This window comes from Neodiprion virginianus, chromosome 2 (assembly GCF_021901495.1).
Source record: "Neodiprion virginianus isolate iyNeoVirg1 chromosome 2, iyNeoVirg1.1, whole genome shotgun sequence".
NCBI lineage: Eukaryota > Metazoa > Arthropoda > Insecta > Hymenoptera > Diprionidae > Neodiprion > Neodiprion virginianus.
The window spans coordinates 7184069-7208949 of NC_060878.1; the positions used below are offsets into that span (position 1 = coordinate 7184069).

At 35.6% G+C, this 24881-nt stretch overlaps 5 protein-coding genes across 11 annotated transcripts; 2 read left to right on the forward strand and 3 right to left on the reverse strand.

The window, feature by feature from the left end:
- Positions 1 to 2547: 2547 nt before the first annotated feature.
- Positions 2548 to 6971, forward strand: LOC124297704 (probable kinetochore protein nuf2). 2 transcript variants are annotated; one of them, XM_046748999.1, is made up of 9 exons: positions 2548 to 2749; positions 3059 to 3223; positions 3332 to 3476; positions 3656 to 3864; positions 4060 to 4206; positions 4358 to 4593; positions 5002 to 5190; positions 5270 to 5432; positions 5530 to 6971. In XM_046748999.1, exons 2-9 carry the CDS (start codon positions 3068 to 3070, stop codon positions 5578 to 5580), a joined length of 1296 nt encoding a protein of 431 aa, XP_046604955.1. In that variant the 5' UTR covers positions 2548 to 2749; positions 3059 to 3067; the 3' UTR covers positions 5581 to 6971. The 2 variants fall into 2 exon arrangements, with proteins under 2 accessions (XP_046604955.1, XP_046604954.1); XM_046748998.1 differs by having other exon boundaries at positions 2550 to 2749; positions 3052 to 3223.
- Positions 6257 to 12761, reverse strand: LOC124297703 (hyccin). Of its 3 annotated transcripts, none has more exons than XM_046748995.1 (9): positions 12661 to 12749; positions 12029 to 12144; positions 11800 to 11934; positions 11301 to 11426; positions 10870 to 11087; positions 10528 to 10674; positions 10228 to 10358; positions 9993 to 10109; positions 6257 to 8290 (listed from the first exon to the last, which is right to left on the reverse strand). In XM_046748995.1, exons 1-9 carry the CDS (start codon positions 12662 to 12664, stop codon positions 7761 to 7763), a joined length of 1524 nt encoding a protein of 507 aa, XP_046604951.1. In that variant the 5' UTR covers positions 12665 to 12749; the 3' UTR covers positions 6257 to 7760. The 3 variants fall into 3 exon arrangements, with proteins under 3 accessions (XP_046604951.1, XP_046604950.1, XP_046604952.1); XM_046748996.1 differs by adding an exon at positions 9010 to 9502 and having other exon boundaries at positions 8156 to 8290; positions 12029 to 12761; XM_046748994.1 differs by having other exon boundaries at positions 12029 to 12751.
- A 181-nt stretch (positions 12762 to 12942) lies between these two features.
- Positions 12943 to 16752, forward strand: LOC124297701 (serine/threonine-protein kinase VRK1-like). 3 transcript variants are annotated; one of them, XM_046748992.1, is made up of 7 exons: positions 12943 to 13452; positions 13555 to 13607; positions 13679 to 13748; positions 14158 to 14354; positions 14495 to 14708; positions 15150 to 15856; positions 15954 to 16142. In XM_046748992.1, exons 1-7 carry the CDS (start codon positions 13290 to 13292, stop codon positions 15999 to 16001), a joined length of 1452 nt encoding a protein of 483 aa, XP_046604948.1. In that variant the 5' UTR covers positions 12943 to 13289; the 3' UTR covers positions 16002 to 16142. The 3 variants fall into 3 exon arrangements, with proteins under 3 accessions (XP_046604948.1, XP_046604947.1, XP_046604949.1); XM_046748991.1 differs by having other exon boundaries at positions 12948 to 13452; positions 15968 to 16752; XM_046748993.1 differs by having other exon boundaries at positions 13318 to 13452; positions 13539 to 13607; positions 15968 to 16752.
- Positions 16496 to 20614, reverse strand: LOC124297699 (nuclear export mediator factor NEMF homolog). Of its 2 annotated transcripts, none has more exons than XM_046748986.1 (11): positions 20475 to 20614; positions 20174 to 20345; positions 19900 to 20102; positions 18684 to 19774; positions 18436 to 18616; positions 18054 to 18355; positions 17849 to 17897; positions 17711 to 17815; positions 17263 to 17572; positions 16922 to 17187; positions 16496 to 16834 (listed from the first exon to the last, which is right to left on the reverse strand). In XM_046748986.1, exons 1-11 carry the CDS (start codon positions 20528 to 20530, stop codon positions 16636 to 16638), a joined length of 2934 nt encoding a protein of 977 aa, XP_046604942.1. In that variant the 5' UTR covers positions 20531 to 20614; the 3' UTR covers positions 16496 to 16635. The 2 variants fall into 2 exon arrangements, with proteins under 2 accessions (XP_046604942.1, XP_046604941.1); XM_046748985.1 differs by having other exon boundaries at positions 17849 to 17942.
- A 475-nt stretch (positions 20615 to 21089) lies between these two features.
- LOC124297712 (40S ribosomal protein S16) lies at positions 21090 to 22523 on the reverse strand. Its single transcript, XM_046749019.1, has 5 exons — positions 22410 to 22523; positions 22270 to 22314; positions 21994 to 22125; positions 21557 to 21671; positions 21090 to 21310 (listed from the first exon to the last, which is right to left on the reverse strand). The coding sequence occupies exons 1-5, from the start codon at positions 22416 to 22418 to the stop codon at positions 21165 to 21167; spliced, it is 447 nt and encodes a 148-aa protein (XP_046604975.1). The 5' UTR covers positions 22419 to 22523; the 3' UTR covers positions 21090 to 21164.
- Between the last annotated feature and the right edge of the window lie 2358 nt (positions 22524 to 24881).

Consider the following 24881-nt stretch of genomic DNA (forward strand, 5'->3'; position numbering starts at 1 on the left):
GATAACCAGTCTTTTAGTGTGTGTAACTGTATACATATACTCATGCAGAGAGTAAACGATAGCAAAGTATATGCATGTGAAAGAAGAATAAATGAAATTGAAAAACAAGGTATCTAGAGCGAAAAGACAAAATTGGAAAGGAACAAAGTCACGGTTCAGAGATACGCGTATAGCTCATTAAAATTTCTAAATAATTATACGCTGTGAAGAAGGTCCTAATTGCTTGTTAACTTATGCAATAATAAAACCTGAGACAGCCGCATGCCAAAGCGAAGGTAAACGTAAGCGAGAAAAAACAGAAGAACGAGAAGAAAAAGTGAAAAAAAATAATAGGGATTCGATAAATAATAATAACGATGTGATCTTTAGGGAGACAAAAAGTCTCGCGCGCTGCTAACGATTCTCCGCCATCAGATCTTACGGTAAATATCTGAAGGCATCGTCAATTACGTCAGTCATTCTCGAGCTTTCTTGTATGCTTCACCTACAGAGCGGCCGAGTCACACGTGACCCTTAATTCACCTAACAAGAGCACCGAGTAGGCAACACCTATACATTGTTATGAGAATTTGGCCATCAAGTCTTAGCAGAGATATGAACTCATGAGGATTCATACGTATCTAAATGTGTTTTTATAAAATTAATATGTTGAGGTATGATACTGAATCCGTTCTTAAAAGGTCAATAATAGGCGGACAAGACTTCTAGATCGTTCTATGTATTCACTTTAGAAATTTAACCGCAAAGTTCTCAGTGTAGGGGACTTTTGGCGGCAAAATCTAAGGTTGTGGAGAAAACATATCAAGTTGACGAAGATTCAGATACTTGCGATCGGATCATGTAAACGCAAGCATGAAATAACTATTTTTAGTATTCGCTTCTAGATACTGAGACAGAGGGCATCTCTAAACCACTCTAGAGTCTTTATGAGATCAGATTCGGTTACCGCCAGTAATATTCCGTAAAAGCAACAGGTATTCGCGGTATGCATCCGATTGGATGAATATCTCACGCGCAAAAGGATTTGCCACAAGTCTGGAAGAAAGTCTCTATGCTTGGATACCCGACATTTCGACTTTGATGACGTACTTATTGAGCCACAATCTTTCCGTAATCGGGAGTAGGTAGCCGAAATTATATATGTAAAATATGAGAGGCAGAGGAGGAATATTTTATATAGTGAGCTTTTATTGTAGTGTTTGAAAACTGGGAATTTTCTTTCAATCTACAAACGTTGCTATGATTCTCAAATTCATCATCGTTACGAAATAAAAATTAGAAATCGCTGACTAACAATAATGTGGAGAAATTAGCCATCAGAAAGGATCGGGGAAAGATGCAAGTTACTTAAATAGTTCATTTCTTGCTTCAAAGCTTTTCGCGCGTTTATTCAATTGCTGATCGGCTATTTTTGACATTTGTATTGTCATAATTTTATACCGTCAATAAGTAATAAATGTTTGAAAATCTGTGCTTGCCGTTCTCGTGTCTCGGATGTATCAGCGCCCTCTGACAAGAAGTAGGTTTTTGGAACGATAAACGGACGTCGGTAACCAATCCATTCTCATATAGTAGAGCTCCGCTATTACCACCGCGCGCTTTCACCTGCGTTGGCCGGGGTTTGCCCTTAGTTAGTTTAACAATCTTCAGTCAATGCATTGACTGAAGACTGTTAAGGACGATAACCCTAATGGGGATTTGTGTCTCAGGATAGCATGTCCCACAGCTCCCTCCGATAAAGAAGCTACCGGATTAATAGCAGGGGTTCTTAAGGCGCGAGTACAATGGTGGGTCACATTGTCGTAGTCGTAAACGTAGAATGTTGGAGAATAGGTTTGACTGTATACTGTGTACAACGACAGTACCGTTGTCGTAAAATGAGAGCGTTGCGTCAACTTTTTCTAACTAAGTTATGGTTTCGTTGTCGTAGTTCTAAACCGCAGATGTTGGGGATTAGGCTTGACGTACTTAAGGCTTTAGTAGAAGTTTAAAAATGTAAATTTTCCCAACAACGACTAGGGCACAAAAGTAGGACAGTACAACTTCCGTCCACGAAGTGCGCTTTCAAAAATACTATTTCAATTATTGGTGGTGATGGAGGTAAAATTAACGCTACCTCTGATAATCAGGAGACTGTGGTTGTTACCGTTGTTACCCACAATGGTCCTGCATTACTGCTGGTTATGATGAACACTTCGTAAAATGTTTAGTGTCGCAAATCTTCTCTTTTCCTCTGAAGCTCCCTCAAAAATCGATGTACTGATAAAATTTCTATTACCTTTTTTTATTTGTAATTAAATTTCTAACAAATTACCATATGCATAGCCGGACAACATAGTCTTATTTTATTGGAACCTGTCGTAAGCCTCGTTCCGTGCATCCGTCCTATAAGTATTATTTTGGACGAGTTTTTCAATTCATTTTTTGATTGACAAAATGTCAAACCGCTGTATTTACTGTAGCAATCCTAGAACATTGGCGCCATCTATGCCGAGTTTGATGAATATGGACCCTCGTTATTCCACCAACGGCAACCTTTAGCCAATGTTATAATCTATGGAAAGAGACAACCGGCCGTTAAAACGCAGCGGACGCTTGCATTTAAATCGTTGGAGAAGTGTCAGAAATTGTGCCACTGACTTAAGAGTGAAATATTGAGCACAAGCGACTATAAATCGTTTTAATGACTAGAAATTAGATAACTAACATTCAAGTTCGTGTGGCAACTATCATCAAAAAATTATAAACGGTATGTTTATGCGATATTGAAATTGTTACAGTATTATTTATGTTTGTCAAAATTCATCGACATTTCACCTGATTACACTGATCGACAAAAAAATAACCAATAACCACCATACCAACCGTTTCTTTTTATGTGCCCGCTTAATGTCAAATATATACGTTGTCGTATATTTTACTAGGTATTCCAATGTAGTCAAACATTTTTAATATTTTTCTGTTGATACTTATGAATGTAAGATACAAAAAATGTATGATTTAATTTATGGCAAAAAACATTGTTGACCAGTTTTATCTTTGTTACTCAAGTTCTTAGGTTTTTGCCATGGATAAAGATGTTGAAAAGGTATATACCATCCTTGTGGAAACAAATTATCCTGTTTCTCTAGAGGAGGTGAAAAATCCAACTTCAGAATGCATGATAAAAGTTGTCCTGACTTTCCTATCAGGATTCTCAATTGACGGGAATACAATTCAAAGAGTAAGTGAAAAAATAGTGTCAGCAAAACCAGGAGCTTCTTTATTTTATATTATATTTTATATTATTCTATATTAACATTCAATATTTCATGTGTTGCAACAATTTCAGGCAACTTTCGGACAGGAACAAAACTTGTCCTATTCAGAGACTTACCACGAGATAATAAGCATAATCAATTTACATCAAGTGATGGTGAAAATATGCAACCAGATTTTTATAAAAGATTTTTTTATCACCGATTTGTCCAGCCCAGGTACACATTTCGATAGATTTATATCTTTAGCTTCTTGAATCCTCTTTAAAAAAAGAATTATTCAAAAGCAATCATGAAGATATTTATTCTTCATCTCTAGATCAAGGTCTTTTTTCGCTTTAGTATACTCTTTGGTATTTGAATTTTACAAACACTCCAAGCTGAGATTCATGTTACAGGTCAGAAGAGAGCTAGGAGATTGATTGGGACACTAGTGAATTTTGTTCTCTATGCACAGAATAAATCTGAAGAACTAATAGAACCTTTGAATACTATATTGACGAGATTGAATACTTTGAATGAACATGTGGAAAAGAAAGATAAGAATATGCAGTTTCGTAAGGACATAGTACTAGAAAATTCCAAGAAATCAGCTCATAAAGAAAAAGTAATACTATAATATGTCATGTCTTGGAGAGATTAACTTGACTTTAAACTTGGTTAATTATCCAAACTATTCATTATAATATATTTGACTCTTTCACGAAATTTTGTGAAATTGTTCCTTTAATAAAAATCACAGTCAAAATTAGCTTTACTACATCTTGTTATGTATTTTTAAATATTTACTGCGATTTTATAGTATGTGAAACAAATTCAAGAGATAAAAGCCCGACTTGAGAAAAGAAATAAAGCTCATGCTACTGACGAAGAACGAGCGCAAAATGCCAAGTTGACCAAAGAGAAGGAACAACAAAACCATGAATCAATTAAGCAGCAACTTTTTAAGGTACTATAATTTCTCTGTAACCCAAAACCATGAAGGAAACCTCCTTTCATCAAAACAATCGAAGTTTGTACATGTAACAACATAATAAGTTATAAAATGTAACTGTCTAATTTCTACTATCGGTTTAGAAGAGTGGTTTATTTTCAAACAGATAAACGAAAACATAGCTGAAATGGAATCTACAATTGTCGAGTCACCAGAAGAATATGAGGCACAACTGGCAAATACTGGGCAGCAATATGCTGAAAAAGAAGAGAAACTTCAAACACTGGTAGAAAAACTGCGCGCAAAGATCGAGCTAAACAGTCAGTTTGAAAAAGTCAAAGATTTCATTATTCACGAGCATGAAAAGTTTTCTAAAGTGCAGGATGTTCATCATAAATCTGTGTAAGTCATTCAGATGACTATTTGAACAATGAAAGTCATATCTAATATTTCTTTGGTCATATTGAGTAAAGGGAAAAAATGTTTACATGTCTTTTTTTCAAGTGCTTTGTACTTAAAGTAATCATTTCTGCAACAGTACCAAAAAACTTGTGTGCCATACTTTTGTAACTAAACTATCGAATGCATAATGGCGGCGAAGTCTCTGTACGCCTCGTATATTTGCAATATTCACCTTGCAAACTTAGACTCGGTTTCAAGAGACCTACTTTGTCTCCTTGCTACACAATTTACTTTTATATCTAAGACAATCCTCAATTTTTTAGATAAGATCTTATTTAGCTAGAACTATTCATATTAGTAAGAAGAAATCGTCTTTCATTTCAATGCAATGCATTTGTTGGTATATAGGAACCTGGATAAAGTACAATCTGAGATCTCAAAACAACTAAACGAAATGCAAGATAAGATACAAATATTGCGTGAGGAAGTGGCAAACCCAGTTAATGATGACAGCGATGCAATAATGGTCAACGAAGCGCAAGCTCAATGCCAGCAGCATCTCGCACCACAGCGTGAAATGCATAACAAATTACTGAGGTGATAAATATATCAACACTTTCCTTTTTTATTGGTGGATAATTATACGTTGTTGCAATGTGTCTTTTCCCACTTATAGTCGAAATGAAGAAGTTCAAAATAAGTTCGAAGAAGCTTCAATTCGTTATCAACAATCACGTACAAAAAGAGAATTATTGACTAAAACAATCACGAAACTAGAAGAAGAAATTGCCCATATTCTGAAGGATTATCAAGACATGTATACTAGTGAGATACAGAAGGTATTTCCTCATATTTTTCCAGTCTAGTAGTCAATTGAATTTTCAATGAATACGAAACACCTATGAATCACTTAAATATTCACCAAAATAATTTCAGGAAATCGAGATTGAAAAACTGTGGAAGGAGAGAACTCCGATAATTAACTAATTGCAACTAGAAGCCGTATTTTTTCGAAATCATGAAAAACAAGCACAGCAAAGTTGTTTGATTTTCTTTCTGACACCTCCAGTCCAGTAAATCTTTTGGATCTATAGGAGTAAAAACATTATGCCTGAAACATTGTAATTTCCTATATCAAGCTTATGATAAGGAAGTTCATAATTTGCTCGATTCACTTGCTACAGTTTATTTGAAGAAGCTATAATATAATTCTACAAGAATCTATGATTACAAATAATGATTACAAGAGAAATGTTCAATCATTGTTCTTGTGTACATGGTGCAAGATTTCTATTATATTTTTATTAATTTCAAAATGCTTCAGACTGTGATATACGGCAAAAAATAATTATTTTCAAATGTGTAACAATAATATTTCACATAACGGTAATAAATGCTCAAATTTTTTAGACAACTCTGTGTAAGGAATACGTAATAATTTGTAGCGCTACAAACGTAACCAGTCATTACCCTGGAATAATGGACACCCAGTATTCTACACATCCTCTTACCATTGATGATGTCTCAGACCTAAGTTATAACATAGGTATGCAGAGGAAATGAATAAGGACTTGGTATATATCATACCATAACTTGTTTCTCGGAACAAAAACTTTTTTTCCAATCCTAAGGAGCAAAAGTAATAACTAAATAAGGGAATGTATTGAGAGATTATCGTGTATAATTATTTTATGCAAAACAACACCTCTATAAAATAATAGGTTTCCTAATTTCTAAAATAACTTACGAAAATTATAGAAAATAAATTAAGTTGTTTGATCATCCGGATAACAAACATAAATGAATATAAATCAATCAGCAAAACTCAGTTTCCAAAATTGAAACACTTCAAAACAATGTCTATAATATTTTTGTTCTAATATCGCTGCTTCACTTGTTACTTTAGTTTGAGTAAATAATATAAATAAGTAACAATGCCAGCAGTGATAAAATTCAAGATTAAATGATTCAGTCAATGAATGATAATGATTATAATGATGGTAATAACTTGAAAAATTTACATTGAAAGATCAGTTTTCTACAATCGTCTTGTACAACGTGTCAATATTAGCATAATCTTATTATTCCCTTAGCTTGGTAAGTAGTAAGCTTAGTAGAGTACGTTATTCCAGTTGTCTGTAAATTCTATATGTAATTATAGATACTAATGTACGGATAAAGTTTGAATTCATCGTTACCAAGGATGTACCGAGTGTTCGGTATTAATAGGAAGTTTACTATTATATTATTTCAATACATAATCCACTATAGATTCCAAAAGTACGGAAGCCGCTGAGACCTCACTTGGCTACAGACTACATTTCCACCAATTAACGGCATGGGTCACCCCCTCACCATTCAATCAGCAAGAACCTCACGTTTCCAAGCCAAAATTACAGATCTGAGTTCGTTAACTATCTATTTAACAAAAGCAGATTACTCTATCGAGAAAGTGACCTATTCGGTCAAAGCAGGTGAAATATAAATTTGATGATTTTGAAGGTGTGTTTCTAAAACTTAATAAAAGTTTTCCGAACCAAAGCAAACTTTCCAATTTACCAATAGATATTAGTAATGCTTTTCTGATTTCAAAAGTTACCAATTAATTTCTAACTTTAATATATCTATGGAATATTCGGTCGCAATAGGCAAGTTTGAAAATGCTGAAGCATCCCCACTGCCTTTAAATTTAAATTGGCTTAGAGTTGACCCGTGTCTTCGAAGAATAAATTTTTTTTTTTATCTAACAATAACATTTCGCTCCAAGAAATGAGAGCTACGGGTATAATGTATATTTATATAAACTCAACAATGTATGATTCAGGCTCTTACGCACGTCAATTATAATGAACAGCGACTGCGTGGCCTCGTCGATAAGTAATTGTTATATAACTTAAAAGTCAAGTAGAGAGAGAGCAACTCAACAAATCGTTTATTTATTGCAATTTTACATTCTTACTTATAGTTTTGATTAGTTGCTCTCTCCCTTCTGAATAAACTTTACTGTACTAAGAATATGGGATACCGTGCTACGTTACCCTGTATTACTTTCTGATAGGCCTCGAATTATTTTCAAAGTTCACACAAAACAGGTGTGTTTCGGATTCGCAATTTACTGATCGGTATCCTACATCCTTAATTTATTTTGATTCTGGATTTCTACAAGCTCATACAGAGCTAACTTGAACAGAATTATTCAACGATTCTGACTCACTAAGGTTTCTTAATGTTAAAGGTGTTTCTGAATTGATATCTTCTGTGACATCAGGAACTTTGACCAGCCGTTCGTTTTCAATCAAAGCCATACTGGAGTCTGATGCACTGGGATTGGTATCAGAATTTTTCTTTCTTGTGGAAATTCCATTTACAGAGCCCTCAACTTCTTGGCTGTCGTTATTAAGCATAGAACGACTACCTTTTATGTTCTCTTTTGATGACATCTGTGATGATCCAATTTTTTTATCCTTATCAATATTTGTGACATAACCATTTTTCGCTGACTTTCCATCTTTATCCTTGGGCTTTTTTCCTAATCCAGGAAAGTTCGGAATTTTCGAGGTAGCCTTAGAATCCTTGGCCTGGCGCATAGAGCCAGCACGATTTGGGTCGCCTGTTTCCTGCTCTTCCGTGATAGAAACTAGGTTGCCCTTACCTTCTCCCCCTGAGTCATCCTTTGCTGTTTGAATTGGAATATCATCTGCACAAAGGAAAAAGAAAACCATGTAACATTCGAAACATCTTTTTTTTTATTGATGAACAAAACCAGTGCCTGATTTCATCTTAAACATAGATGCAATTATTCAAGGAATTTTCTTTTACTAATCCATTTAAGGCATTAGGCACCATTTATTGATTGCACAACAGTGCCAAAAATTCTCGTAGCACTACAAATGAAAATGAGTAAGGAAAGCAGAAATGTAATTGCTAGCATTTTTAAAAAACAATGTAACAAAGCCAGTGTCTTCCCTATGTTAAAATTTCAATAGCCAATTTCAGTTACAAAGGAAGATTATATCAATAACTTGATCATTCAAGACTTCTTCATTCTAAAATCAGGCTAAAGTTCGTCTACTTGCAGATGCCAATCATCTTGCTATTGTTTAGAACTACAATAGAGTGCAAATCTAAATACATCGACATGCAATTTCGTGGGATTGAAAGCAACCCTAAATCTTTGTATTTGCAGTAATGCAATTCGCATGAGTAGTAATCGGGGGTATTTTTATGTGGCGAATCTAAATTAAAGCCAACCCTTTGCCTGTGTGACGATAGCGGAGTGTAGATGGTGGTGCAGGTGTACAATTGCGTAGATAATTTGAATTGTAGGCATTGATTAGCCAGTAATTTTGCAATGTGGATATTTTGTTGAATGTATTTGATGGTGCGACAGCATCATAGATTAAAATTTGTTGATACCATGTATTTGTCGACAAAGCGGCAGTAGAACAGAGGCTAACCGGTCTACTATTGCCAATATACAAATTGACAGGCTCTCCGAGAACTTCATCCAGTCTCTGTTCTTCCAAAACTCTATAAAGACGAGCACCAGCGCTCATTCTACTCTCGCTAGGAGATACACTTCTGTCTTTAGATTCTTTGCGCAATCTTCTATGTACAGAATCCTGAGTACTCAGAGATTCAGCTTTCTTTAATTGTTCATCTTTCTTCTTCTTAGGAGAAGATTTGCTCGGAGAGCTTTGGTTGCTGTTTATACTTTCTCGCCTGGAACTATCCTTGGATGAGGAGGAATTAGCTCTATTTTGACCAATATCCTCCTCATCTGGAGAATTTTGTTGAGAATGTTTCCAAGGCCATGTCCGATGTCTGCTAGTTGGATTAACAGGCTGCTGTTGTTGGACGCTTACAGTTTGGGGCTCAGCCAATCCAAAAAATTCCTCCTCCAGATCGTCTAATGACACATATGTGCAACGAATGCACATCCGCTTGGTTTACTTATTAATTATGTTCCACAAAGCATTCAACAATCAACACAACTACCGTATCCAATTAAACAACTAACTAGACTAGAATCCAATTTTAATGTTCCAAAAATAAAGAAAGAAACCAATATCCCACAACAATAAATAACGTATCGATCGACCTTGTTAACTTGTTTATATGCTTCATGCACAAAGTCCCTTTAGGACAAATTTTTAATACCTATATTCTGAATTGCGGTAGTTCCAGAATATGTACACAATTTATACAGAAGAAAATGAGTAAATGGATGAACTAACTGGATGGAAGAACGAATATACAGAAAATAGTTATATGGTACAATTTGAAGCAGGGGAGAATTTCGCCCTGTCTATGATCAAGGGGTTATACTATAGTACATACCTATGCAATTTATTTGTACAAGAAAATGTATTTACAGTCAATATGAAAAATTTTCTTACCTGGCAACTTCTTTGTACGAAATGATGCATTGGTAATCATTGACTTGGACACAGTAACAGTAGCTGTTGCTGGGGATAGTGCAACACTGATGCCCATAGGCCCATCACCAGGTTGCCCTGAATTTGAGAAAAAAAAAAAGTGAGACATTTTAGTTACATGTTAGATTCTTCTGGAACATACATAATGCTGTTAATTTTTAATATTATTGCATGCGGATAAATTACTTGATCTTACCCGACGAGCCAGAGCTGCTGGAATTGCGAATTGCATTGGTCACCAACATGACGTCTGGGTATGCCTCAAAACATGCTCTGTTGTGAATGTCCTCAAGTGCTTGGCTTCCCACGTACCAACAGTCGTTGTACCTGAAATGACTCACTAATCAGAATGATAAAACAAGCAGCAAATATAAAGGTGTACACTCCGAACTTGATCAAATGTCAAAACTATATACAGTACATTTACATAGGCTCTATTGCTCTCTAGTTCGTTGCAAATAATGTGCCATTTAGCTGGACTTCATTGCTTACGTACATGGCAAAGTATACAGCATGGAGAAACTCAAGGAGAAACTGAGCTGATACAGGTATGCGAGGCAGAAGCCTCGGAACAAAGCTTGAATCGCTTCCATATGATGATCTTTGATGGTGTCCTGGTTTTGTGAATCCTTGTGTCACAAGTCTGGAATGTAATTATGAAGGTGGTTATTTAAACGAGACTGTAATAGGTATTTTAAATTGAAAAATAGTAATCATACACAATCGGTTGTATCGAGCAAATTTGCAGAAGGATTGAATATATAATAATTGAAATTGCTTGTAGAATATGGGTACACGATTCACTTTACGTAACAGTATAATTTTACTATCAACTGACTTGGTAGCAACTTTTCCCAGCTGTTCAAGAGCTGATTTATCAAGACGACTGAGTTGTTGATTGTAGACAAAAAGCAGAGCGGTCATAACTTTCAATCTATTCTGAGCATTCAGGGCTTCGACTTGTGGCAATGGTCCCCAGCTGACAAGTTTAGTATTGCATTCTTCCAAACGACGCAACGCACTTTCGGTCAGCGAAGCTGGAGCCAAGCTCATTGGCTACAGAAAAAAAATATATATATATCATCGGAATTCTGCATTTGTTAAACACAAATTGTTAGAAGATGTTCTAATAGATGCGAACGGGATCATTCAAACGTAAAATTGTCAGGATATCCATCAGATACCATAAACCAAAGAAAGCTAAACAGTGATTAAATGAGTTGCAATAAAAGTGAGTGAACAGAATTCAGTTCTGTATTCATATCTGACCTCATGGTAGATTGAAGGCATAGCAAGTGATGGTAGTCTGAAAGAAACAGCTTTGGGCTGTCCAGACTCGTCGACCACTTCCAAGTTGTAAAGACCAATCAACAGCGTCTCTACAGTGCGGCAACTCTGGTAAAAGATACAAGGCCATACGTAATAAGGAGCTAGATGATGTATTACAGGTAATACATATACAATTAAAATCTGAACATACTATTTGCTGTGGATGAAAAACGAGATCATCTTTTTTATAAACAGAAAGAATGACACTTGATACTGTGTTACGTAAGGCTAATTGATACTTCCTTTAAAGTTGCGAAACATGCGGTTAGGCATAATCATAATTAGAAGGCACATTGTATATATGAACTAGAAATACACACGTTTCTTCATGTAATTTTGTAACTGCGATCTATAGACAAGCTACGAAAAATCTAAAAGTAATGTTTATATTATTTTTGAAAAGATTATCAATATTTTAGTCCCATTCAATTCACGTTACCTTTTTATCACCATGAGCAACAGAATTTAAATAAATGTATATCAGCGTCGGTAGAAACTGCAGTGTAAATCTTTGCAGTTCAATCTCTCTGGATCGATAAAAGCCATATAGTTGATTGCAGACCGTATCGACGAGCTAAAAAATTTAATAACAAGTATCATATATATAGATTTGCAAAAAGCACTGTTCCCTACCATAAACTGAAAATAAGTTTCTCATGATGTTATACCTGGCTGTATTTGCTGCGCTCATCGAGTACGGCGTAGAGAGCTCGCACTATCTCATTGTCTTGCGATAGAGTATTTGCAAATGTGTGTAACTCGGTAGGGGAAAGATCGGCACAATCTGCGAGCCATTCGTTGATCAAACTTTCTGTCATTCTCTTTAATATATTTCTTTATCAGTGATTAGTATTGTTGTGTATTTCTTGGAATTTATTTACTAATAATGCATAAAAGTACAGGATAGTTGTGTGAAAGAAGTTTTTTTTCTTCTTTTCTCCCTTTGAGGATAATTTATCTTGGGTGGGTGGATGAAATGATTGGAATTAATTACTGATTTCGAATTAAGTAACTTTTTTAATGTCGACAACTTTTTTTTTTCTTTTACTTATTCATTTCTATCACTCGAGGTATCACAGAAAATTTACACGCAAAATTTGATAACAAGTGTATATTATTTCTGTATACGCATAAGTTAAAATTACTGGCTTTGATGTAAAGAGAATCGCATTTACCACCTCCAGCGGTAAATTTCAGTATGTATATAGAATAATAAAACCAACAGGGATTTTAAAATCTTTACACTTTTTATTTCAATGTCACATATTACTCTAATCGCGTTTGCTACTGTAATAATTACACATTATGTCTCATGACATCCTCAACAGCTCCTCATCGATGAGGCATGAATATAATCATACGTTCACTACGGTCCACGATGTAGTTGAACCAACCAGAGAGAAACCTTGATATGTATGTATGTTACTTATCATTAGGACGAAGATCGGACACGGGATTGGACAAGAAATTCTAGAACACCACATTCTGCGCAACCAATAAAGGGTGCGTTCCTATATATACTCTAGTCTCCATGATTAGCTCTCTCAGTGCTGACAACAAATTTTTTTTATCTCTTTTGCACTCTCGAGTTCGTGAATAGCTCTGCCTCTGTCTTAGGGAGTTTTTAGCGCTGCCAGCTACATCGAAACCTACCAGAAATTCGGCACTAGTATGCATGGATGACCATCTCCTGCCATGGAGACGGTTTGAAATTTAATGGGAAAATTTGTAGTTTTGTATTTATGAAAAGTAGTTGAGGGTTAAGTTTCTGCGTTATAGCGTAACAATTTGTTAAATATTTACTTGTTTCCAATCCATTTGTTTCAACTATTTTTTACTGTTGTATAAATTCGGAGTTAGCTGTATATAAGGTTTTCGCTGTAACAGTTTTTGATCGTTGATTTATCGGGAAACTTGCTAACCTCGAAAATGTCCGGCAAAGGCGCGAAAAAGGCACCGAAGAAGAAGGGTGCTAATGGTTACAAATTACCCGATCCTATCCCTAATGGAGAAATTTTAACAGACGTGGCTAAGAAACGATGGATAATCGGCCCTTCTATCGGTGTCGGTGGTTTCGGGGAAATTTACTCAGGTATTTATTGCTAATACGCAAAATCGAGTTCGTTAACTTTCACGATTTCCATTTTACGGTAGAAAATAATGATATTATATAAGCAGGTAATTTTTATTACAGCTGCATCGTACACCGATGGAAAATCTAAGACTTACCCATACGTTATCAAGATAGTAAGTGCTTCTAATTATCAACTAATACTTTTTGATGCTCGTACCATCCTAATGTATGCACCTCTTTGTAGGAACCTCATGAGAATGGACCCCTGTTTGTTGAGATGCATTTTTACATGCGTAATGCTAAGCCATCCGACAGTATGTATTTGATCAAATCATGTCACTTATTTAAATATTGCCAATGTCTATTAATTCGTAATTATCAATATGTAACTTTAGTAAATAATACAATTTGAGAAATCAAGGTGTCGACTAACTCTAGTTATCAAAGAACTCCCAGCCACTTTTCATAGAAACTAATACAAAATTCTATGTTATTATTAATCTTGTTTGATGTTGATGATTCTAAAGATTTGTATTTGCCATTAATCTGGTGTGAAGTAAAAATATTTGATGACAGTATAATCATGTACAATATTGCATTGAACTGTAATAATTTATTGTAAAAATATTTAGTTAGAGAAATCTATTGCGATGCTCAAACTGACACCCTTGAGAAAACTAGTGAGCAATACTCACAAGTTCAAACTTTACTTGTGTGCCTTAGTCGAATCATGGAAGAGAGAACGAAAACTTCCATTCCTTGGAATGCCAAGCTACATTGGTTCTGGTAGTCACGAATGTCATAACACAAAGTACAGATTTGTGGTAATGGAACGATTCGGAAAAAACTTATGGGACATCTTTTTGGAAAATAATCGTATATTTCCAGAACACACAGTATATAATATTGCTTTGCAAATCGTAAGAAAATTTTCCCATATTATTTCTATTAGTAAAGTAGTGTTCTCTGCGATAATTTTCTTTGAAAATTCTTATCTATCAATTATTTTCCCTTAAACCTACACTCTCATTCACAAATTGGATTTCGTACATTCTTTCAGATTGATGTCTTGGAATATATGCACAACAGAACTTATGTGCATGCTGACATAAAGGGTGCAAATTTGTTGCAAAGTCTAAAGTCTGCAGACCACAATTATCTAGTAGATTTTGGGTTGGCATCACACTACACAAATAAGACTGAGTATAAGCCTGATCCTAAGAAAACTCATAATGGTACAATTGAGTACACAAGCAGAGATATGCACATGGGAAGTAAGTGAAATATAGTAGACTGTGCATCAGGGAGGCAAAGTGGATTTTCTTACGTTTAGTGTAAGTTTGCACTACAAGTTGAAGGCAAGCACATGCGCAAACTGAAAATGAATATTGCAAATATGTGAGGCGTAAAGAGATTGCCTCCATGGTGCACACCATACTTTTTGTACCAAAAGTACGGTTTGCAATTTCTTTTTTAAGTGCCGCATCAAAAAAAAAGAGCGCTTTTCAGTATTGGGATGTAAAAGTATTCTTTCTTGTACTGTTCAGAGTCTTTGTATTTCGTAAAAACTTCTACTTCAAGTATGGACCGCAGGCAAACAAAGTTGTGTAAACCATACTTGCAATATATGAAATATTGCTGATATTGTTTTTATCTTTCACAAATGGAAATTCATTTCATTGCGTCAATTTTTTTTTTCCTTTTTTGATTTCTAGTTCCAACGATGCGGGGTGATTTTGAAATTTTAGGATATAACATGATACAATGGCTGTGCGGTTCACTACCCTGGGAAAAAAATTTAATAGAGCCATTGAATGTTCAGAAACAAAAGGAAAAAGCTTTCGAAGACATTCCACAGTTTTTAAAAAAATGCTTCTCCAATACTGTACCCGAATCTATTTTCAAGTTCATGAAACTGATCAATGTTACTAAATTCAATGAGTCGCCAAACTATGCCAAATTCAAAGATATCCTTATTAGAGGACTAAAAGATATCGGTCACAAACCAGGTGAAAGATTAGGATTTTCTGCCAGTAGTACTGTTTCGAAGGTTTTGGCAACACCTGGAAAAATTAAAAAACCAGCGTCTGAAGTTTTGAGGAAGAGTCCTCGTATGCAAAAGACAAGAAGTCCAAGTCCTGTATCAAACGCACTTAATGACAGTGATCTTGGATCGCTTATAATTTCTAGTAGGAAAGGAAAAAGAGTTCAAGATAAGCGAAGAATATTGAAGAACATTGAGGTCACAGATGATTCGGACACGGAAATTGAAATAAAAATCAAGAGAAAGAAGAAAAACAAAAAAGATGAGAATTCAGAGGTGGTTAATAAAGATATTGGCCAGAAACCATTGAAACGAATAACAAAAAAATCACAGAAGCAATATGACCCTGATGAAACGGTATCTGATGATGAAACACAGGTATTACATATTGAAGTTATGCTTCTATTAATTTCTTTCGTTGCCTCCTTTATGGATATTTAAATTTTTGACACTGCAGTGGTCCGATCATTTAAAGGTTAATAATTTTAGATACAGGGAACTAAATCGCGACCAAAAGTGCTAACAAAGCCAAAGAAGAAACTCATTGAATCAGAAGAATCGCTAGTCGAAAACAACAGTGATGAGGACATGTTTGGCGACGATGACGAGGACGTATGTAAGACATCGTCCAAAAAGCCTGCAAAATCGTGGAGAGATGCTCCGACAGTGAAAAGTAGTAACACCATCAAACCGGGGGAGTATAAAAGTGTAAATAAGAGTAAAACACCAAGGAACAGGAGAGGTAACTTGTGTTCCTAATAAATTTCACCACATCGTACTAATTCCAATGAATATTTTCATTTTAAAGTTTCCGCCCTTTAGACGTTATCAGCTAATATATACATTATTTCACTATCAGCAACTACCCTATGTTACTATTCCTGTATTGATAATGATTGTGATTAAATATTTTGAATCATTTTTGTTATATCTTCCCGATTGATCAGTATGTTCATTGTACAATAAGCTATGAAATAATTATCAGGTGAGTGTTGAAATAAGGTCGTCCAAAGATTGTTTAGAATTAAATATCTTTTTTTTTACGGAATTGCATACACATATATACAGCCTGTAAAACCGATACGACTATCACGTTTTGACCACCATCTACACCTCACTTGAATACAATGATCATGATGTTTCATTAACATGATTCCTTACTTTTTCAGTTTTTGCATTTGCGGAGCACTGATTTTGACCTTTCCAGGAAGGTTTCTGGCCATAACTTCATCTTTAACTGCCTTCAATAGATCCTTTTCTCGAGGCGTAGTTCCTCTATCTCGCAAAAACATCGCTACAGCAGTTTTTGCAGCTTTGCCTCTTTTCCCAGTTCCTGGAGTTAACTTTACCTTGTATCTGTATCAAAAAATATAATGATAATGTAAACATATTTTGCTCATTTAAGGTAAGCAAAATTTTATGAATCACTTGAATTTCACGTACTTATAGTTAATAAGAGTATTATAGGGAGCAACTATCGGCACAGCAAATAGTAACTCATCTTCTGCAATTGGCTTGCCAGTCAATTGATCCAACATATCTATTTCCGGAGCTGGTCCCACATCTTCCTCCCCATCTTCTTCGTTATAAGGATTTACTGTCGATACTTTTGGCATATAAGCTGTTCCCTTTTTTTTACCCTGCTGTTTTGGTCCAGAGGGATCTTTGTTTTTATTTTTACGCTTATCTTCTTTGGCTGCCCCTGCCGGCTGTAAATTTAAAGACCTGAACTAGCAATTTGTAACAGCTTTTGTACTTCTCAGCCACAAAAAATATGTACTTACCTTCAATGCCTCCATCAACCGTCTTCTGTCTTCTTCATCCTGATCTTTATATTTTTCTTTGATTTTTTTCAACTTTCCTTTCTGTCCTCTTTTAGGTAATTCGCGATCTTTTTGTTTAGATTCTTTTTCATTTTTGTTGTCTTGTTTTTCAGGTAATTTTTTTTCTTGATCCAGTTTTGACCCATCTTTCTCTTGTTTATTTGTTAATACAACGGGTTTGCCATCCCCAAGGTAAATCACATTCTCTTCTTGTTCTGTGAGCTTATTCTGAGGTTTTGTATCTCTTGTTGTGTTCAAGTGAGGTTTCAATCTATTGCAAGTAAAATATAAAACATAAGTGCAACAAGATAAAAGAATAAACCTAAAAATCTTCAGTGTCTCTCAAAGTTATAAGTACAAGGCAAAATACTAGAATTGATTTATAAATAATTTCTGTTGAGAATCTTACGTTTTACCAGGCAGATTAATTTTTATCTGTGTGTTGGGAAAGTGTGGTCCTTCGTCAGAATCACTACCACTATCTTTTTCTATTATATCACTTTGTTTATCCGACCTGGATTTATCAGCATCGTTTAATTTCTCCGACCTGGATTTATCAGCATCGTTTAATTTCTCCGTTACGTCGGATTCTCTTTCCGCAATTGGTAATAGTTGAGTTTTCTGTGTTGCAGTATCTTCCTCTGTAAGAAAAGTTGAAACAAAGCATCGAAAGTTACCATTGTCTCCTCTAAGGGTAAACAATATTTTATCATATTAACATTACAACAAGGCAAATATACCCAATTAAATACCTTCATCATTAGAATCACTTTCCAATTCAATCTCGTGATCTGACAATGCATTTGTTTCAGATGTAATATCTTCTTCCAAAGTTCGAACTTTTCTTTCGTCTTTATGACGTTCGATAGAACTTTCCTCAAGTCGAAATAAAAAACCCAATCCCATTACAAGCTGACATGGTGGTAAATAATTTTTTTTTCCACGTATCATGAATGATCCTGTGGTCAGGTATTCACCGGTTGGTGCTGTTTTTGATACTTGATCACTGTTTACCCACCAGGCACCGGCTACAACTTTTGCCTCCCATGCAACGCTGAAAATGAAAAGGTACTTTGCTCACTCTTACTTCAAGTTTTCCCTTACACGACACTTGCTACTCCACTGCTGTATCACCTGTATGAAACTGCCATAGTCCCTGCCTCTGCCAAAGTCTTTGGCGGTATTGGACCAGTCCCAGAATTTTTTACTACAATGGAACTGGCCCCAGTTAAATCTGCGTGAACATAAACATCCCCCTGTCGAAGGTACCGTTTTACAATTAGTTCGTTTTGCTGCTGATCTCTGCCACCAATTACTGGAAAAACATTAGCATTAACACCGGATAAATTATTTGAAAAACGATGTTAATTTTCAACACATACTCAAATAATTTTCAGAACTGATGAACCAGTAGAACTTTTCAAACCAGTACACTTTTCTTGCTTTATTGATACTGTGTATGGTTTGAACTTCTTTTAATGCCTGTTTAGTTTTCTTCTCTGCAGACTTCAGTGCTTTTCCTTGTGACTCGATTGTCTTTTGCTGTTTCTTTGCTGCTGATCGTTTTTGATCGTAATATCGCCTAGCATTCCCGAACGCTGAATGAGCTAAGTCAACGTCAATAATCATTGGTTTTAACTCAGGTTCATCGTCATCACTTTGGTCACTATTTTCATATGGATCGCTCAGAAGTAAACTGATATGATTCGATTCTAATTTCAGGTGCTTTATAGCAGCTGCAACGGGATCTCCTCTGGCTTGAGCTTCCTTCAAAAGCGTTTCTATATCTGGCCAAGCCATTTGATTGGCCAGAGCACTTTGAATCGCTAAAATAGCATTATCCACTAAAACTTGATTCCGTGTAATCAGTTCCGCTTTCTGCTTATCCATTTCTTGTGTCTTTTCTAAGGATACAAGTCTCTGATCATGGTCCTTTCGAACGTTGTCTAACTTCTTCATAGCTTCTCGTTCCTGTTGTAAAGCTTTCAAGTCCAATTTTTGTCCTTCAAGACCAGAGAAAAATTCGTCTACCGCACGATCGAATGATTCAAATTCTTTAAAGGGGAGGTTTTTGTGCTGTTCGAAAAGCATGGGATGAAATTCTACGTTTGCAAAAATGTAATCTTCTTTTCCATCCTGCGAAGGTCTTGCTTCCTTCTTCTGTGTAATGTAACCCTTGCTTATGCTTTTAATAGCTTCTGTAAAAATCTTGTCAGCCGCCTCAAGAGCAAGAACTAATTTTGGAAAATCGTTGGCTACATCGAAATTTTTTCCAATTTTACAATTGACTGGGAAACCTGTCTGTAATAGAACATGGTCTATAATAGCAGGGCCGAACTCTAAGTGTGGGTTTAAAATTTTTTTCAATGGCTCTCCAGTCTTTCCACTCAACACACATTCATGGATCTGTTCCATTGGTGGCATAGTCGTCAAGCGAGCGCGATCGGATGGATATTTTTCTTTCACAGCAAACCTAAGAGTGTTTTATAATCGTCCGATTATATACGAGTTTTACAATTTTATAAGGAAAGATACTTCTTTCAGTAATGAAGTTCAATGTTTACTTTGGAGTACATTTAGCGGTATCTCACAACACACCTTACTTTCTCTCCCTCGGTGTGAGGCCTCAAGATGTTTAAAATATTCATCTCATTATCGGTAAGCACAATATTCCCACGATCGTACAATTCCAGAATGACATGATACCCTGCTTCTCCTGTGCCAAATTGCATATCTACTATGCGGTCAACTCCCAGCTGCTTCAAGCTCTCGAGACGTTTGTTTTTCAAATGTTTACGCATCTACATAAATTGCCCAAGTATTAGGAATTTGAATAATAATGTGTAACTGCACAATAAAAATCGAATTTCACCTTCATGCTGAAGCCAGAAGGAGCAACATTTTTGGGCCATTCAAAAGCGGTTGTGTGAATTCGATTTCCTGACTCCAGAAGAAGTACGACTTTCTCTTCGCTACGCTGTAAGCGAATGAGGTAAGTTCGATTGTCTATGTCATAAATTTGGTTGACACGCATCCCGATGAGCCTGAGTATTCAATGAAATCGAATGAACATTGTGATTAAAAAACTTATAATCGGAATAAAACTAAAAAAGAGATATAACCTCAAATTATTTTCAATTGAAATTATTTTCATTTCACTGAAATTTACCCACCTTTGCAGCTCTGTGACAGAGCACACAAGATCGTACGTATTAAATCGAGTCTTCATATTTGTATTTACTCATAAATTTGACGTATCGAAAATTTCGGAAATGTTTGGCACATTTCCGCACGTCTGTCAACAACGACGGGACGGCTATTGAGGGCTGTATTGCAAACCTACAATACATATGCATTCCTCTGACTGCATACGCGCAATACGTGAACACATCAGTAATCGAGAGGCGTACCTCAGGATTGGTAAAAGCTAAAATTTGACCCAACATCATGCTAACAATAAACTTGAGTAGTGAAAATTATTATAAAAGTATTTGTTCTTGAAAAATAAATTCCTTAGTTACAGATATTAAAAATAAATATATTTTTTCACACATTTCGAAGCCACAAGTTCAAATTTACAGAAGTATTTTGTTCCATGGGTAAACACTATATTTTTTCCAAATACTTCTTCCTGAGTTTAATTGAAGAAATAGGAATAAACGAAAAAAATTTAATATAGGAATAAAGAACGTGAGAGCAAACATGCCAAAAATTTATCTAGAGTCTTAGATTCAAGTAACATGATAGAGCTAGTTATCTAATGAAATGAAGACTCCGGCATCCATTTATTATTTTTGTACACACCATTTATTTCGGTCTTTCACAGATAGAATATAAAATGACATATACAGTTATAAGTGTGCTTAACGGTAAGACTTCTGGTAGCGGGCACGAGCTCCCGGTCCACCAAACTTCTTCGGCTCACAGCGTCTCGGGTCCGCAACAAGCAGGGTTCTGTCGTATTGAATGAGCATGTCTTTGATCTCCTTTTTGCTCGCTTCGTCGACATCTATAACAGGAAGAATATATCATTTTACTACAAAATAGTTGCAAGATTCTTCAAAAGAAAGGTGCAATAATTATTACATAAATCAAAAATTGAAACAAAGATTTTTCTTGACACCGTGTAATAAAATTAATGGTATTACACAATTTATATATGTATACAAACATATGCTGTCTTGGTCATTAATTAGACTAGCATCTTATAGAATGGAAAGAATACAATTCATAATAATCCATGATCAATACTTACACTTTTGGTAGTACGAAACTAAAGCTTTAGAAATCGCCTGACGAATGGCATAGATCTGGGCAACGTGTCCACCTCCATTAACCCTTACTCTAATGTCGACGGCTGAGAATTTCTCCTAAGAAAAAAAGTATAATTTCTATGATCAATTTGTTAGTAGGTGTTTTGACAGTACAATGCATGAGTTCATGTTAGAAGTCTCAGATTCCTTATTTTATTTCATTCAGAAAATCATTTTCGGAATAAGTAAACATCACTGTTGTAAAATAGGTGCTAGAAACCAACACATTTGCCTTGATGAGGTTATTCTTGAGGTTAGGATTAGACGGGTGAGTCGATTGAATAAAAAAAAAACTTCATTGAAGTCGAAAATATAACGTTTAGGAAATGAAAGTGAGAAACGATGGAAAATAAACAGTTCAAATAATACGAAACCTTACCTTGCCGAGAAGGAGAATTGGCTCCTGAAGTTTGTACTGGAGCACTCGCGGCTCGACCATTTCCAGGGGACGTCCATTGACTCTGAGGTTGCCACGACCGCGTTTGCAATAAGCAACAGCGGTTGCGCTTTTCTGAAGATAATAAATTGATGATTACGGATGGGTCGAAGGTGTTTAACGAGTTTTTCAACGTCAAAAAGCCGACTAACCAAACGCGGTCGCCATTTTTTCGAGCATGTGAGCCAGTGAAATATGTAAAATATCATTCAGGCTTACCTTGCGGCCGAAGACCTGCACGGAATGAATGGGCTCTTTCTTTGTCTGTAAAAGAGAAACATTTTTTATTAAAGCACGGTTACTGAACGTTCGAATTTTTTCAAAATAAATATTAACTCGGTTCGGTGACGCCAAAGTACCTTCTGCATTTTGGAGGGTTCCTCGTGGAAAGGAAGTTGAGTGTGTATCTCGAATACCTCACCGTCAAAAGAGCACTACTCTAGTCAACAACATTATGGAATGAATGTAATTTTCTCCAGATTCTTGAAGCGTCGAAATTATTCAACTTTAAATTGGAGATATCTATTCATTCCAATATTTGAATTCAGAAATTAGTTTATCACTAGATCTTGTTTGCAATATTAACGGTGAGTTCATTTATCATTTTTATATCCACCGACCTTCGTGTTGCTTCCGTGCTCATTCCGACTTCGGTTAACTCAATGCTTCCGCTTTCGGTTTATCGCGATTTGGATAGTAAAGACTTCAAGTCTATTAATTCAACTATACTTACAAAAAAATACTACCGTAATTATATTGTCACGGTGTGATATTGAGTATATATAATAGCCTACGTAGCAATTCCCCGCCACTGTGTAGATAATTGTGAGTGTAAATATTCAAAAATTCAATGAATCGGTGAAATAAAAAAAAAAATGACACTTGTTGCACAGGTTTGTCAGCGAAGGATGGCAAAAATTTATTTGATATTTATTTATCTCCTAGCTTTGCACAATTTCGAAGGAAATTTATCGGAATGTTCTACGTGTTTGTCATTTACCACTCACCCGGCCACTTTATATGCATTATTTCTATGGCTTGCGGTGACTTCTTATATGTAAACAACCGACTAACGATCGGGGTGTCATCTTGTCAATTGTTTGAATCTTGGAGTATTGCTTGTATATTATTGATGTTTGTTGTGTTCAAAATGGAAGAAACTTGCCAAGAAGACGCAAATATCGTGAGTTATCTTTGTGATTCGTTGCGTGGTGGGGTTATAACGTAGTTTATAATCGATCACGTCTGAAACACCAAGGTGTTTAAGCTAAAAAAATCCGTCGATTGCATTCTTTAAAGTGTAGCTTCAGTCAATTTTTGGAGCGTTAAATCATGATCGCGTCAAATAATGATCGTGCGTGAAATCACTGTCATTTCAGCATACAGCAAGTGGATCCACAAGGGTACAATATTCGTTGATACAAATTATTGGGAGGTCCGTCAAATACCAGATGTATTTAGTGATTCTGTGTGGAACATAAAATTTATTCAACGATATTCAATGAATCCGTTTAAATTCGAGTGTGTTCGGGCAGTTGTTTCAATTATGTAGCGACAATTGTCAGTTAAATCTATTATACATAAACACGTCATGTTTCTCACTATTGAAAATCACATTCATTTTGTTTACGAGGAAAAGAACTTAATTAAATCTGGATTAATCCAGAAATCGATAATGTTACCTCTGACTTTTCCCTTTTTCTATTATTCAATTGCATTTTGCACCACCTGCAAGATAATACCGATACTGGTTCGAACCAATCGCACAAAAACCTCCAATTTTCGATCAGAGAAGCGGTCGCCGCTCTGCCTATCGACATGAGGCTGAACGTTACTTTAACGTTGCATATTTCGGATCATCATTACTTCACACCCTTAGGATTGTCTGAAATTTAGCTAGTATATCGTAAGAGAAAAAACATGTTCATATTTTGAAAAGTCAACTCGTTGAAAGTCGTTCTAAAATTGTACAATGTATTACTCCATGATGTTTCGTCACGTTGACGTCACTAACTTCAGTCTTGTCTATCCACTGCACACTCGTGATCGGCCAGTTCTCTTCCGAACGTCGACAAGTTTGAACGCGTGTGGTTCTCAACTTGATAGATTTTGCGCTGTGACTTATTGAATAATTATTTTAATATTCACTTGATTAAACATAGCTTAACTCTTGTGATCTTTTCTTATTTATATGTCGGGAAGTGCAGTGACGAGTTTCTTGAATAAATCGGAAACAGGTATAATATACCGAATTATAATGACCATGTTTCGATCCGGTGTCGAATCCATTAGCCAAATCCAAATCGATTCCAAGGCTTATCAGAGAAGCAATCATATGACGCGAAGAACGGTCATAATAAACACATGAATATACCTATAAACCAACTACACAGAATTAGAAGTGCAATCGTCGATGATGATAGTATTCTATAACTTGCACAACATTCCAAATACCATAAAAATTTTAAATCTATTTACAATCCAAGTCAAATATAAGTTTTCGAATTACGAAATTATAAATGAGAGCGTGAAACTACTTCTCAGATATCAGCATAACAAACAGCGAATTTGAAGCGAACCGTCGCACCCGGAATACGGTGAAGCATAGTGGGCCAACTGTCTGCAGGCGTTACACGCTGTCTAGGTAAGCTTTTTCGATACAAGACATATTTATTTGATTACTTACTTGGCTTTATCCTTTGTTTATTGTACACGATGATCAGGTAAACTTTAAAACAACTCAATTACCAAAGCAGTTTCAAATTAACTGCTGGTGTGAAGACAATGAGGGTACCTACAAGTGTTTCGGAAATTTTTATATCACATCTCCA